The 15,981-nt window shown below is 41.1% G+C and overlaps 3 protein-coding genes across 4 annotated transcripts; 1 reads left to right on the top strand and 2 right to left on the bottom strand.

Annotated features, from left to right (window-relative positions):
- Window positions 1-248: 248 nt before the first annotated feature.
- Window positions 249-3,492, bottom strand: LOC108892426 (C-type lectin domain family 4 member G). Its single transcript, XM_018689958.2, has 6 exons — window positions 3,326-3,492; window positions 3,142-3,219; window positions 2,622-2,885; window positions 2,372-2,535; window positions 1,439-1,585; window positions 249-845 (listed from the first exon to the last, which is right to left on the bottom strand). The coding sequence occupies exons 1-5, from the start codon at window positions 3,387-3,389 to the stop codon at window positions 1,460-1,462; spliced, it is 696 nt and encodes a 231-aa protein (XP_018545474.1). The 5' UTR covers window positions 3,390-3,492; the 3' UTR covers window positions 249-845; window positions 1,439-1,459.
- A 1,278-nt stretch (window positions 3,493-4,770) lies between these two features.
- On the top strand, window positions 4,771-12,965 carry LOC108892484 (serine/threonine-protein kinase Nek9). 2 transcript variants are annotated; one of them, XM_018690053.2, is made up of 23 exons: window positions 4,771-5,562; window positions 6,227-6,404; window positions 6,506-6,561; window positions 6,641-6,711; window positions 6,813-6,918; window positions 7,316-7,447; window positions 7,540-7,650; window positions 7,786-7,850; window positions 7,963-8,013; window positions 8,113-8,305; window positions 8,397-8,541; window positions 8,642-8,842; window positions 9,011-9,057; window positions 9,188-9,349; window positions 9,437-9,545; window positions 9,633-9,794; window positions 9,919-10,086; window positions 10,169-10,222; window positions 10,336-10,523; window positions 10,630-10,788; window positions 10,894-10,998; window positions 11,081-11,134; window positions 11,238-12,965. In XM_018690053.2, the coding sequence occupies exons 1-23, from the start codon at window positions 5,377-5,379 to the stop codon at window positions 11,415-11,417; spliced, it is 2,883 nt and encodes a 960-aa protein (XP_018545569.1). In that variant the 5' UTR covers window positions 4,771-5,376; the 3' UTR covers window positions 11,418-12,965. The 2 variants fall into 2 exon arrangements, with proteins under 2 accessions (XP_018545569.1, XP_018545567.1); XM_018690051.2 differs by having other exon boundaries at window positions 10,169-10,228.
- A 143-nt stretch (window positions 12,966-13,108) lies between these two features.
- LOC108892486 (golgin subfamily A member 6-like protein 6) lies at window positions 13,109-15,979 on the bottom strand. Its single transcript, XM_018690057.2, has 3 exons — window positions 15,826-15,979; window positions 13,654-15,086; window positions 13,109-13,371 (listed from the first exon to the last, which is right to left on the bottom strand). The coding sequence occupies exons 2-3, from the start codon at window positions 14,974-14,976 to the stop codon at window positions 13,267-13,269; spliced, it is 1,428 nt and encodes a 475-aa protein (XP_018545573.1). The 5' UTR covers window positions 14,977-15,086; window positions 15,826-15,979; the 3' UTR covers window positions 13,109-13,266.
- Window positions 15,980-15,981: the final 2 nt, after the last annotated feature.

Genomic DNA, 15,981 nt, shown 5'->3' with positions numbered 1-15,981 from the left:
GTGGTCATTTGATATTCTGTTCATCTTTAAGTCTGAGTTGTGACCTGCTGGAGATTTTGAATGGGCAGCCAGGGGTCACAAATAATATTTTAACCAATATTATCAAGTATACAAAGTAAAAATAATGATTTTCACATCCTGCTGCTTTGAAAGAGAGACTATTTATTGTTCAAGCTCTAGTTTAGAGTAAAATAATTTTTTACTGTAATAACAGCTGTAGAGTGCAACAAACTAATACAGTGACAAAACATTTTCCCACAGCTTTTATTAATCCTTTTATTTGTTTTGAGATAAATGCAAACATCCTCACAGTTACAGTGCTAACACATTTAGCAGATCTAATGGTTTAACAAAGTTCACCACCATTGTATGTGTGTTAGCATGCTAACATTGACATAATATCATTAATTTAGCAGGTGTTCAATCATAAACAGAGCTGGACAAACAGAATATTTGACCTGATGATAGTGCTAGATGATAAGTCATTAGGACAAATCAATGCCATTTCCTTACAGCATCTGCAAGTTACATATGAAGCTGAAATCAGAAGGTAAGCAACTAAAGCAACTAAAGCACAACTACGTTGATGAACCACTGCTGTTAGCATACTCCATGTATTCATTCATTCATCATGAAGGAATGATTGTGTGTTTGTAGGTATCTTCTTTGTGGAGGCAAGAAACCAGTCACTCCACAGCTAGTTGGGTTGCATTTCACATAACCATTCATACCTTTCTTGGCAGTTTGCATCAAACCATGTCTGCATAGGGGAGTTCATATTCATAAGTGCTACACAGTCCTGACCTTGTGGTCCATAGTTGTCAGGCTGCCGATATATCCAGTACCTAAAGCAAGACTCAAGTTACACATTAACATTTAATTTAAATTTAGCTTTTTTGTCCGAGAGCTGATGAGAAGACCACAACCACTCAGAAATGTTTCTAAAATATTAAGCTAGAACCAGGAGGTTAGTTACCTTAGCTTACCATAAAGACTTGAAGAAGGAGGAACATTTCATGTCACATTATTTATCCACACCCAGGTGCCCTTTGTCCAAACTTTTTAAAAAACCACATACATGACCTACAGTTCTAAACCTCCCTGATTAAGACATTGGATCACATCTATTTGGTCTGTACACAAACATAATTATAAAGACACAAGTTGTGGTCTTTCTGAGATACTTTTTTAACAAACTGTTTCATGTCTGGGCCAAGTGCAGAATCAAACTTGATGCTTCTCCTGCTTTCAGTCTTTATGCTAATTCAATTTGATCACCTGCTGTCTCTAGCTTCACATTTATTGTAGTGATGCTACAGTGGTATCAATGTTCTCATCTAACTCTCAGCAATAAAATAAAGAAGCATACTTCCTTAAATGTCCAATGGTTATTTTATTTAACACAACAACACTACATAGTACGTGTTAAAGCTCTTACCCTTGATTCATATGAGTCACATTATTTATCCACACCCAGGTGCCTTCTGTTTGAATATCTGAAAGGCCAATCCAAATACCCCGAAAACTTTGCCATGTGTTCCAATTCAGTGGCTCCTAGTTTTGGCATTTTATCAAAGAGATGTAGCTAGATGAAAAGAGGTAAAATGACATCACAATTTGTTACTTAAGTACACTTTTACTGTATTATATGTATTGTTGGCCTAGTTAGCAATTGATGAGACACCTTTTCAAAGCAGATATTTTCACATATAGGGAAAAGTATGGGTGTTGTGGCTGCAGTTCTTAGAAGTGAGCCAGTTCCAGGCTCCTGGTATTGTGCATTCTGGCTCATTGGTAATTGAATTTTATTCTCTTAGATTTAGCTATTGGTCTTCCTCCTCTGACAGCTGAGCCATACTCATGACAGCTGATCAAATCTTTTACTGAGGACATTAACATAGACACGTGTATCTTTTTGGCTGGTGGTAAAGCAACAGAAACAAAAAATACAGGACATTAAATGTTGTTCTAATAAAGACACTAATAGTCAAAAACTCACTACTGCGCCATATGCAATATTTTAAAGTACACATGTGCCTGTACCTGTGACCCTGACTCATTAAGAAGGGCAGCAACAGATAAGACAGATAAGTGCCCCATCTTATTACAGTGGTAAAGTGAGAAAATGTCTCAACATGAAAAAAACCAACCTGCAGCTCCATAAGATAATGATGCACTAACAGTGGCTTAACTGCCTCATCTGCTCCATCCCTACCAACCAGTGAGGATCACTTTCTACACCCTGTCATGCTGACACTTTGTGGAGACTTTTCAGAAATCTAAGCTTGTGGTCCACATTAAAACATTCAAGAAAAAAAAAAAAAAACTACCAGCACTACTATTCCTTATACCTACAGAATGCTGGACTCACCTGCTCATCCCAGTCAGGAATCACAGCAAGGTCGGCCCCACGGCTGATACAGTCCGCTCTGCTGTCTGCCCAGTTTCTTGGGGGACTGGATGCTGATCTGGAATGGAAGTAGCAGGATCCATATGATAAAAACCACCCTGGGGGGCATCGTCCACAGCTTGTCCCTTTTAAAAGAATAAAATGTAACGTCACAAGAAGAAAAGGTTCGACTCCAAAAAGGATGGAAAATGTATGCAGTAACCCCTCTCACGGGCAATGGATGAATTGGAGAGCAGTGTTTCAGTCTCCATTCGTAGTGTCTCAATCTGCCTCTGAAGGCCGTCATTGACAGTCTTGTTCTTTTCTAACTGCAGTTTAAGCTGCTGATGGATCTTCAGCTCTTTCTTTAATGCTTGTTCAGCCTCTTTTAGAGCTTTGATAGCTTCACTCTGAATTATCCGAAGTTGCTCCACCTCTATGATGAGTGCTTGTGCTTTTACTTGGATGGAAGAAGATTCTTCACTGACTTTACCACCTGTGATTGACAAAAATAAGAAAGCCTCCTCTTTACTTATGTACAGAAATTAGAGAATAATATGTATATATCGTAAGAATTCAAATTTTATACTCGAGGCTCTCAAGGTTCTTCTTTATTTATGACTGATATTCAGAAAACATGTTTATGTTCTTATATGATTTAAAAATTCACATCACTAGGTATAGAAAGGGTGAATATAGTTAATGATATAAACCCAGACTCTAAATAAGTGAAGTAGTGATTCTGTACTCACAGTAAATCCCAATAACAACAGCAGTTAGCAGCAGAATAGTGTTCAACAGTCCTAAACACACCACAACCAGTGTAGATCCTGAACAGACAGAGACTTTGACATGAGCTCAAAGCAAACAATAGATTTTAATGCACCAAGTTTAAAATGAGCATCATGAGGTAAAGTTTAGATAACTCAAGCTAACCTTTCCTTCTTGTGTCCTGATGTGATAATTTTCCATCTGTGTTGTGGTCTCCATCCAAAATCATCTCTGAATTTCCCTCTGGTCTTCAGGTTTTTACTCAGGAATCTTCCCAGCATGTTACTTTTATCTGTGTGAGACAGCTGCTCTGTCAATATTACAAAACTGTCTGTGTGTGGGAGACAGAGTGAGTGAGTGTGTGTACCTACTTAACTGAGTAACTCAGACTACTGTGGACCTACAACAAATATATAAATATTGCATAATGCTCATTTTGTCCAAAATGATGGAGTTTATGCCGACATTAGCCTCCAGTAGTTGACTTATCTAAATACATGACATAAAGATAGCCCACATACTTGGATGTGAAAAATCCCATCCATGCTTTACAGAATCTATCCAACAATTTCATTTGTCAGACTTTAAGATTTGTTAAGACTTTAAGATCAAGAGCCATAACTGCGTATTGAATGAATCAATATCTGCAGAGAATTAACCTCAGCTTAATGTATCACACAGGAACGCTTCATGCAAACTTAGTGTGCTGCCATAACCTGACCACCTAGATCTCTACAGAGCACCACTCACTCTCGAGGTATCTGCGACTGATTACACAGGATGCTCTTCCTGCTACACCATAATCTCATTCTCTGTTCATAATATGATCACTAGGGCACTAGAGCTTTAATGTGGTGGATAGTTTTGCACAGAAATGGGTGATGGAAAAATGCCTGTTTTAATGTAGTAGAAGAGGTCACACAGTTACTGCGTGTTTATGGCTGGTTAATTCATTTATCAAAGCCACATCTTGTTTTGATGACAGCTTTGCACACATCTGTCATTCTCTCAATCTGTGTTAATTCAGCTGTGCATATACAGGAGGCTTGTAGACTACTTATTTCTACATATTTCCTCATTAATGGAATGTATGATGTGAGCGCCATCTGCTGTTTTATCATGTACTGAAATATTTACTGATAGTATCTGTGAAGAACACGCGCGCACACACACGCATTACAGTGCATTACCAGTGAAGCAGCCAATCTTGTAGGCTACCTCTGTTTATCTTAAAAACAAATCAGTTAAGGTTACAGCAATAACTTTATGAAAGCTGAGGCAGATCTTTTTCTCAAGGGCATGATCAACTATACTTCCAAGTTAGGTTGCATTTTACATAACCATTCCTTGTTCTTGGCAATTTCCATCAAATCACAACCTCCTGTTCAGGAGTGCTGCATCTGTAAAATTAATGTCTCACTGCACCACATCCGTTATGAATACTGGGTTTGAAATTAAAAACTGTGAACTGACACTTTAAAATAAATATGGACAGCTATGTTCATGGTACTTAAATTGTATTTGCTACTTATGTACCGTCCTTTTTCATTTAGAGTCGCTTCAGTGCAGCAAGCGTACTACCTGTAGACAAGGAGACCGTTTAATTTGACAGTTTCCGGGTTGAGTACCAGGAAAGGATGGACGTTTTTTTCGGTGTGTTGTTGTCTCTTAGTCGAGTGTCAGACGAGTCCAACCAACTTTAAACAGTCGAGTAATTGTGTATTTGCTGTGCAGACCTACTCAGACTGTTTTAGTGGGGTAACATTTCCACAACAGTTCAGGGTTTTATTATGCCAGGCGGCGCTGTACTTTCTTCTCGTTACTGTTAGCTAAGCAAACGGCTAAACCTTACCGGAAATGCGCTATCTTGGATTTCAACATAAAATACACCACAACACGCTCGATGGTAGGCGTTTTATTCTGAAAATTCAAAAAGTTGGCTTAACGTCCTAATTGTTGTTGTGCCATGCTTGACACTGGTACAACTACTGTAGTTGCACGCATTTTGCTACGTTGTGTTTTTCTTTCATTGTATATTTTAATTGGCCTTGAGGGATCTGGCTGTGCTCGTACGTTGACAGGTCTTTTTCCTAGCCGACACGGATAACATGTTAGGCGTGTGTATGGTTTTGTAGGAGTCTTTCAGAAAGAGTTCTCGTTAGGCCTGTTCGGGTTATTTCCATCACTGCCACTGGCTAACAAGTCCCTAAACAGAAATGTCACTGGATGACTATGAAAGACATTTCGACTCGCTAAATTCAGATTTGGGCGGCGGGTCTGTGGTCAGTGAGCGATCAGCGTCGGGCACATTTAATGGCGAGGAGGAAAAGTTGCATTACATTCCTATCCGGATCCTCGGGAGGGGGGCGTTTGGTGAAGCAACTCTGTACAGAAGAACAGAGGTAAGTTGGTTGCTGTCCCAGCTCAGTTTTCTGTTTTTAAAAGGCAGGGGATACACACTATGATAAACAGCAATCACTCTCCTTTATGAAAACTTTGTTGTTGAAACCCGAGAGTGAAGACACTCATCCTCGTTGTAACAACAACAGCATGGTTCATAATTTTTTTTTTTTTTTTTTGACAAACATGGAGTATTGCATTCTGAGAGGATGAACACCTGTTTACCTCGAAAACATACTAATTCCACATATCAGAAATATCAAATTAGCAGTGCTACATCTTTATTTTTCTAAGTGCATGATTGTGATTGACTGTACAGTATGTGTCCGGCTAACTGAATTGCTCACTGTTCCTCTGTTTCCATACCCCTGTGAGAAATTCTTGAAGGCAAACAAGATAAATGACTTTCCCATGCCTTGGTGCTTTATCCTGGCTGCACATACTGCTGTATACGGGTTCGCAGACCTTCCCATGCTCCGCCTTCCTTCAGAATATGTTTTGAACTAATTACATATCAGATAAGAAGATTTTCCTTGTCTTTCTGTCCTGTAAGCAGGCAGGTATAACAGTAGGGAGACACAAGTGTGTTTTCTGTCATCTGGGGACACCCTATTGTGGGACTCTCACTAATATTGTTGAATGAGACGTCATCTTTGGCTTCCCTAGGACAACTCTCTGGTGGTATGGAAAGAGGTGGACCTGAACTCGCTCTCAGAGAAGGAGCGCAGAGATGTCATGAACGAAATCAGCATCCTCTCCATCCTGGAGCACAACAACATAATAGCCTACTTCAATCACTTCATGGATAAAAACACCCTGCTCATTGAGTTGGAGTATTGCAACGGTAAGAAAAAACAGTATCTGCGTCCACTCTGAAGATTTGATCAAGATTAGTTTGAATGCTGTTCAGCTGTGACCGAATGTTAAACAGCCTTGTCATCACAGGAGGAAATCTGTACGATAAAATCAACCAGCGGAAGGGGAAACTTTTCAGTGAGGAGGTATGAGTGCAACATTGTCAGGCAATTTATTTCATACATTACAGACTATTATATTCTTACATTTAACATGTTTCCTCAGGTGGTCATATGGTACCTGTACCAAATTGCCTCAGCAGTGGCCCACATTCACAAGGCTGGGATATTACACAGGTTAGATCAGCCTGTTTTCATTCCCTTATTGAAAGCATGACTTTCCATTTTGTTTCTAACCTTGATTTTCTTGTTAACAAACCCCCCCATTTTTCTTGCAGAGATATTAAAACTCTGAACATTTTCCTGACCAAGACCGACCTCATTAAGCTGGGCGACTATGGCCTCGCAAAGAAGCTAGACTCTGAGTTTTCAATGGCAGAGACTGTAAGTTGTGATTTTCCCGTCAACATCTTAAACCAGGAGGCTATGATTTAGTAAATATTCACTGGATGATGCACAGTGGTTACATACTCTCTTTACTGTGTTGGTGTAGTGGTCATGTGGTTCCTGAGTTTGTGCATGCTCTTTTTCTTTGACTGTTGCCATATTATTTAGTGGCACAGTCAACAGAAATCCAGAGGAAAACATGGTTTCTTCACCTTTCCCTATAACACTTTGAAATTGAGATATAATTGTTGTTTAGTTCATCCACAGTCAACACAATACTTATTATCTGAGTTATAGCACTACACAGTTTCATGGCATAGCTCCTTCTGCATCAGCTTGAGATTCACGTTTAAGTAATCATGCTTTTGCACCTTTTCTTCCTCTGTAAATCCAGTGTGTGGGAACCCCATATTACATGTCACCTGAACTGTGCCAGGGAGCTAAGTACAACTTCAAATCAGACATCTGGGCAATGGGTTGTGTACTTTTTGAAGTCTTAACTCTTACGAGAACATTTGATGCAACGGTAGGTTTGCAGCTGTTTGAATTATTTGCATTAATCAGAAAATTGGATTGGATTTCCCAGAGAATGAATTCATTCTGTTTGTGTCCATACAGAACCCTCTGAACCTCTGTGTGAAAATAGTCCAGGGCAACTGGACGATGGAAGTGAACTCGGATGTTTATTCGTCTGCCTTGATCAAGCTGGTGTATGAGTGCCTCGATCAAGTGAGTGGGGGGGGGGGGGTCTAATTGTTTCAGAACAAAAACGTTTGATACCAGATATGATACTGCATGCTTATTAAAAAGCTGGCCTCTTTGAGGGATACCAATGTTAAGTGCCTGTGTTCTTTTTGGTCCCAGGATCCTGCAAAGAGGCCTACAGCTGAGCAGATTCTGGACCAGCCGTTCATCTCTTGCTGCCGACAGTAAGTTAGCTGAAAGAACGAAAAGAGAAAATATTTTAGATTTATATTTTAGGTTCTGTTTGATGCCATGAATACACAGTCAAAACACCCATAACAATTCCTTCTCTGTTAGGGAGCTTGAAGAGCGAGTTGCCCTGCTGAATTCAGCAATGAAGAAACCCAAGTAAGTTGTTTAATATCCTCCACTGTTGAAGTCTATCTGTTGTCCCTTGAGTGTGAGTTTGTGGGATATATCTGATTTGTTGTCCTTGCCATACCACAGGCTGAGCACAGTGACTGAGACCCCTGTTGCTGTGGTGACCACACGCTCAAGGGAGGTGTACTTCTGGGGGGGAGGGAAGTTCACCCCCCAGAAACTGGATTCGTTTAAAGGAGGCAGCAGTGCCCAGCATGTGTGTGCAGGAGAGAGTCACTTTGCAGTGGTGACAGTGGAAAAGGAGCTGTACACTTGGGCTGTGAGTATTTATATATCACTCTTGAATAGATGGAATGAATCTGGCTGTTCTTGTGCTACACTACAAGCAACTTTCTCTACTTTATCTTCAGAATGTCCAAGGTGGAGCCAAGATGGTGGGTCAGCTGGGGCATGGAGACCAGGCCTCGTACCGGCAGCCAAAGAGGGTGGAGAAGCTTCAGGGGAAAGCCATCCGACAGGTGGCATGTGGGGCTGACTTCACTGCCTGTGTTACCGGTGAGTCAGGAAAGCTTCCTGTGAAAACAGGAACTTATGGGGTAAAATATCTGTAAAGTCACTTTTTTTTCTAATGCGTTCTCTACTGCTGCTTTTGCAGATGAGGACCAGATGTACATGTTTGGGTCAGACTATTACGGCTGCATTGGAGTGGAGGGCGAGCTCGGGAGTGAGGTTTTGGAGCCGGTGCTTTTGGAGTTTTTCGAGGAGCGGCCTGTCCATCAGGTTTCATGTGGGGACAACCATGTGGTGGTCCTGACTCAGAGTGGGGAAATCTACTCCTGGGGCTGCGGAGAGTATGGTACATAGGGGTTGCTGTATGTACTGTTGTTTTGAGCTGATGTCATTAAGCCTCTGCCAGGTTGTTTTTGCTGTTATAACTATTGCCAGCAGGTGGAGACAAGGGCCCTTTGAATGTACAGTCACACCAGGTGTTCCTTGTCAAAATTGCTCTGTTTTCCTGCTGCAGGGCGTCTGGGCCTGGAATGTGAGGATGACTTCTCTTCCCCGATGCAAGTAAGTAGTGTTCTTGCATTTTCTTGACTGTTCCAAAGCCTTACACTAGCCAGTTAAAGTGTTTGATGTGATAAGACTATTGTAGACTACTGTAGCAATTTATTTACTGATTGTTCTCTGGTTTTCCAAGGTGGAGATCCCTAAAGGTGCCACCATCTCTGCAGTGTCATGTGGCAGCGATGGAACCTTCTATTTGACAGAAACTGGCAAAGTCCTAGCATGTGGAAACAATGAATTCAACAAGCTGGGTCTGAACCAAGGAATCTCTGGTCTCAAAAACCACCCTGGAGAGGTACTGGGTTACACCTAAAGGACTATATCACTGTAGAGGCTTTAGGTGATGCAGCTTTGTTTATATGTTCATTTTCCTATGCACCAGGGTTACCAGGGGATCCCGTACATCACCACACTGACCTTGGTAAAGCAGCTGTCGCGGTTCACAATCCAGACCATAGCTCCAGGAAAGACCCATACAGCTGCAATTGATGGTACTGCAGGAAGAGGCTGATATGTCTCGTGTGAGAAATATCACCATTCCAAAGAAAAGTTCATTCGTATGATTTCTGCCTTCACAGAACGTGGCCGTTTGATTACCTTTGGTTGCAACAAGTACGGACAACTGGGCGTGAAGGACTTTAAGAAACACCAGGGTGTCCAAGTCCTTGTCGGACCCTTTGGAGGGAAGACAGTGACAAAAGTGTCCTGTGGAGACGGCTTCACCATTGCAGCCACTGAGGGTAAGAACACATACATTGCTGCAAAAATATACATTTTCAATTGCATAACAATTTTACTGACCCATGGAACAGACTGCCTCAGACTTTTGGTCTTGCGTGTTCATTGTTATCTTTTTTCTATCAGACAATCAGATCTTTGCGTGGGGAAATGCAGGAAATGGACGACTTGGGATGCCTGCTGATAAGGGATTTGGTTCAGAGGTTTGCCCCGCTATGCCAAGGCCCATCTTTGGTTCCCTCCATCATGTACCGGACCTCTCCTGCCGTGGCTGGCACACCATTATTATAATGGGTTAGTAATCACAACCAGACACCTGCACAGCATACTGGGGCAAGAAGCCAGATGTCTAATAAATACATTTTCTTCTTTGCAGAGAAAGTGCTCAACTCCAAGACTATTCGCTCAAACAGCAGTGGATTATCAATTGGTAGTGGTAAATGCTTTTTTTCGGTCACTGATTTATGTACTGATTCAGAATAGCAAGTCTATATTTTCAAGTTTGCATGTTTGTGTGAGTGATTGCTGTCTGTGTGAATTAAGGACTGGGCCAGGAGGCGTCTACATCCACAGTGGATCTAGACATAGAGGCAGGCTCGGAGACAGAGTGTCGTGACAGGGGTCTTGGGGGTACACTGGAGGTTAACACAGAGGACGGCCTCCTGGGGACCCCGATGATGTCAATGGCAAATCAGACAGGGGACAGCTCCTGCCCTCTCTGGCTCAGAAAGGTTTGTTATCATGAAGGAATAAAGAAACCTATGTTTGAATCCAAAAATGGAAACAACTTAATGGAGACTCGCAGTGCTCTAATTCAGCGAGGTTCTCATACAACAGGAGCTTGAGGATGCGGAGTTCATCCCGATGCCAGAAGACTCTGAGCTATCCACTCCTGACCAGCTCTCCTCTTTCTCCGAGAGCGTCACTCTACCTTATGAGGAACTGAAAGAGCTGAAGGCTGCGGCAGCAGCAGTCAGCAGTAAGAAAGGCCTATCGGTAATGCCAACATAGTTGCTGTTTGTACTGATCTAGACATTAATTATATACTTTAAATGAAAGCTTAAAAATTTCACAATACTGTTGTTCATGTCCCCTCTACAGACTAAACGAATGAGCTGTAACAACCTCAATGGACTGGAGGAGACTCGCGTCTGTAAAATAGGAGAATCGGGTGCATGCTGCAGTGCTAGTAGTGAGGTCACACAGGTATCACATTTATTTTTCATTGAATAATAAATGAGAACATCCCATTGCCACAATATGAACAGTTTATTTTATTTTTTTGCAGCTGCGAGAGACAGTCGCTCGTCAGGAGTTGAGGATTCAGATGCTTGAGAAGCAGGTGAGACATTTTTCTCAACGTCAACCCCCCACCCCTGCTTCAGAGCCAACTTTGATCCACATGCGTTAAGTAAAATCACAATTTGTACTCTTGCCATCTCTAGGTCAATGAGCAACAGAAGGAGAATGAGAGGCTTTGGGCGGCAATCAATTGTTCGGCGCTACGGGAAGCAGGGTGCGATAGTAACGGAAACCATCACCCTGACCGTAGGCCTGGGGATGGAAGCGGTAGGGGCGGCGGATTCTCAAACCATGGGAGCAGATCTGCAGGGGCCAGCGTGTGAGCATCAACCTGCAGATTTCCAGATTACAGGAGAGGTATCACAGCATATTGAATTAAACAAGCTGGTTACATGGGAAGTGGAGGCTCAGTCAGAGGTGCAGCAGAGAGTGCATCCTCACGCCCACTCACAACGGTTACATTACAGTATACATGTCTGGCAGAGCGCTTAGGTTGCATGATTACATTTTACTGCATATGTAATACTGTACAATACCTTGCACACTCTCATATGCACACTTCACCTGGGTGCAGTGATCTAGCTGGTTTCTCCACAGACTGAAATGTTGGCTGGATTCAACATGAAGCATTGGACCTTGACATCTGCGAGAGACAATCTGATCATAGTGTTACTCTGCAATGTGAATGTTAAGTCCATGTGTCGGTGGTGTTAGTGTTGACTTTCAGTGATGTCAGCGTTGAGGCTTCAGTTGTCAGTGCCTCAAGATATTAGTATTTATCACATAACAGGTAAGACCAGCTCATGCAAGTAAGAAACCATTTGCTAATGCATCCAAAGTTAAGGTTTCTTTTTTTTTTTCACCTGTTCAGATTGGCAGCCAGTATGTTGTCCATACTCATGTTGGCACAGTCTTCCAATGTGAAAACATAGCTTTCTTAAATATCACTTTACTGATAATTATTTTAATTTCATCTGTTATTCTTAAAAGGTTAAAGCGCCAAAAACAATATAGCCTCTAAAACTTTGTGTCATATTTATCAGACATGTTAGCTATTTCAAACATATTCAAATGATCACATGCAAATACATATTTATAAATTTGCATGTTTTATTGTCATATAAGAGCATTTGTGTGAAACACGAAACTACTGATTTATTTTTTAACAAGTAGGTTACTCTTTATTATTGCCTTCTTTGACTCTTGAATTCTTGTTGGCGCAGCACATGTAGGTCTATCGTCTTCGTTATATGTATGAACACTTGAACAGTTTTCTTAGGATGTGGAAAACGTGGTCTTTAAATCATTTATTATATAGCTGACCTTGCAGCTCTCATGTGTTTTTCTTATTGCATTTTTTAACCATTTTATCTGTCTTTGGTACTTTCTGCAATGTCTTGACAATTTTTTGCATCATTTGTGAAACATATATCCAGTTGCTTTTGTTGTCGTTGTTGAGATCCGTTGGTTTTGTTTATTGTGTGTGTTATAACAAATTTATGTGTAAAACCCTTTATCAGTAGCTTTCAAGCAGTTACCTTGTGGTCAGTGAACTGCCAGATGTCAACAGTAGAACACTGGCAGTGTTTTCATGTTTTTTTTTCATGAGTAAAATACAAGTTTAAATACAGACAGAGTGCCTTTCAAGCTATTGAAACCAAAATCAGAGTAAATATGACAATGCTGTGCCTTAGGTGAAATTTTTTTTTTACAAAGTGTGTTGAAAGCATTTAAAATGTGGTTTACTTTTTTCAACATTTTACCAAATATTATGGAGATGTAACAGTTATACAAACACTCCTTCTCTCACAGTCACACTGTTGCTTCCTGCTTTGTGTTAAAGCCATAAATAAAACAGCTGTCTTTTGTTACATGTGTATAGTCAATATTTCCCACAGTTTAAGCTACAGTATACTGTACTAGCTTATAAGTAAGCTATTCTTGAGCCAAAGCTACTAACTAACTATCACATACAGTTCTGTTTAGTTAGGGAATATATTTAAACAATGTGAAGAAGAGGTTTGTAACAAAATTCTGTTAAGGGAAAAAATCAAACCTCAAAGACTGTATTGACAGTAGTAAGATGGTGATGGGTAACTTGATGTGCTGACACCTGAGGATTTGTTATTCAACTCGTCCAGGGCCAAAGCATCTGGGTCCTTTGGGGTCAGATCACTTGGACCATTTTGGCTGTGAGGTTCCAGCTGGGAGTCGACCCCGCTGCATATTCTTTGTGTTTGCCTTGTGGTTTTGTTTGTGGTTCTTTTTCTGTAAAACCTGAATAAAATACATATAATACATATGAAAAACAGTAAATACTCACTTTAAAATATTAAATTGCACACTGAATTCCCATATAGTTTTGAATTGTAAAAATACAAAGTCTTGATCCTACATTTCCCATAATGCAACCAATATGATTTTTTCATCAGACACTCCTTGCAACTACCGTTTCAACCCTACACAGCCAATTTATAGTCTCCCAGTCAAAGGTAACCCTGGTGATATCACTATCCATCACTATGATGAATTAGTGAGGTGACAATATTACCGGCCTACCTCTGGAGTCTTGCTCCTGCTGTGGGTTTTCCAGAACTCCTCAATGGCGGATCCTTTGGTCCTATTAAGGTAGGAATTGAAGACTTGACGATGCGATTGTTTCACCTTTTCACAGACTTGGATGTGCTTTTCTAACCTTTTACTTGCAAACTTTCTGTTACATATTCTGCAAGGAACAAGCTGGAAGCTGGCGTCCATGCTATCCATGAGTCCCAGCTCCTCCTTGTGCTGTCTGCTGGAATGAGGGGGGTTAGAAACAGGTGGAAGAGATGATTCCCTTGATATTTTACGTTCTGCCCCTCTGTGGTTTTCCATTGCCATTATTTGTGCAGTTTTCTGTTGACTTATTTGAGGCATGTCCTGTTCATCATATGGACAGTGCACACCCTTAGATGTTCTTTCCCTATATTTCTTTTCTCTTGTCCAATCTATTTCTTTTGCTTTCTCTATTCCATCCTGTGGCCTCACACCTGCTTCTTCCCAAATGCGATGATCTTTTTCATCCTCTTTTCCTCTGGTATGCTCTTTCACACTCTCCCAGCTTGATTTGTTCAGCTCTCCACTATTTTTTTGCTTATTTACTGTTATGTAAGTTCCTTTATTTCCTTCTCTCTTTGACTGAGGGCACTCTGCACCTTCTGTTTCCCCTCTTTTCCATCTGGCCCTCTTGTCTTCATATGTATTCCTTGTTCTGTCATTCCTCTGATCTTGCTTCCTCCTAAGTTGTTTAACATCTTCCTGTCTTCTCTCCTGCATCAGCATTTCTCTACCTCTCACTGCCTCTCTCTTCTGCTGCTCAGACAGCCTGGTTTTTGTCTGAGCTTTTCCCCTCTCTGTGTGTGTCCTATCGTGCCTCTCTTTCTCCCTCCTCACCTCATGATTACCTGCAGCAGCTTCAACACTATCCCACTGGATCTTTTGTCTTATTTTCTCCTCAACCCTCCACAGCTTCTCCTGTAGCATGAGCTCTTTTGCATGAATTGCTCTGGCCATCTGCAGTTCTCCACTGGGCAGAATGTGTGAGTCTTTTCTTGGCTGCTGGGATCCAGTAGTCTCTCTGATGCCATTTAAATGATGTGAGCCTCTTGGTTGTTCTGTTATAGTGATTTTTTCTAAATCATGCAGATCGAGTGAGTCTTGTGTCCTGGGGTTGAGGGGTCTTCTGTGGCTAACAGGCTTATTTGGAAATGGGCGGTCTACTCCATCTGCTCTCATACCAGGAATGACACCATGTTGTGCTTGAGTATAGACATTGTCTTGTCTTTGTCCCTCGGTGTTGTACTGCCCTTGAGGGCCAATTCTCCTTTTTGTGTATGTGCTCATGACTTCATCTGTTGTAGAGGGTCATGTCTTTGAGGTTGACCTTTAGTCCCACAGATCCTTGCAAAAGACAACTGAGCCCGCCACAGCAGCTGCTTTTTCCTGTATAATTTCTGAGGGAAAAACATACAGAAAAATACAGCAAGGTTAAAAGAGAGAAGGCTATAAGGGACAAAGAGTCTGGTGATCTCATGTGTGTGAGTAATTCAGTCACTGTAATTAGTCCCTAGTCTAAGAATTAAAGCCAGAGCAAATACAGAAAAAGCAGCCCAGTAAGACCAAAACTGAAAGCAGGTGATACAAACAGAAATTTCACTGCATAAGTTTTTAGGTTTAACTTGACACTTCATTTTTGGCTTTGCTCATTTTAGGTCCACATACTCACTTGTTCTGGAGGTTTTGACCGAATTACGCAGTGCTTACTATCGGTTAACAGTTGTCATGCAACTGCATATGTTAACACTTTGCACCATTCAAGCACTTTGGGGACTTTTCATCTACGTTGGCTTAAAAATAATCAGCAGCTTAAGTTTGCTAATGAAGAAGACCATGCCAAGTCACATGCCTGTCACACTCACCTTTTAAGCCAACGTGGACAAGAGTAATCGAGACTTTAAATACCTGCATTTCCATTACAAATGAGTTAAGTTCATTTGCCGATAAGTTTAGGCCAAGTCTATTGGCGTCTCATTCCACTTATAGCATAAATAAAACAAGGATAGCAGTTTAAAACCCCTGTAATACAGTACACTGCTGTTAGGGAGTATTTTGTTGTCTTTAGATAGCATTTTCTAGTTAAATGAAAAACGTCCTTCTCTGAAAAAATAATGCTGCAAGCAACTCTCTACTTACCAGAAGAATATGGAATTTGTCATGACAAATTTTCCTTAAATCCTATCTTGAATATAAAAGACTTTTTGTGTGTCGTCTCAACGAAACGCAGCTGTTAAGCTGGAAATAGGAGAGCAGCCATACTAACCATTGCGACTCCCTTTTTCCAACGTTTAC

Source organism: Lates calcarifer, linkage group LG19 (genome assembly GCF_001640805.2).
Source record: "Lates calcarifer isolate ASB-BC8 linkage group LG19, TLL_Latcal_v3, whole genome shotgun sequence".
Classification (NCBI taxonomy): Eukaryota; Metazoa; Chordata; class Actinopteri; family Centropomidae; genus Lates; species Lates calcarifer.
Note: the sequence above shows the minus strand (reverse complement) of the source record. Positions and strands in the feature narration are given on the sequence as shown.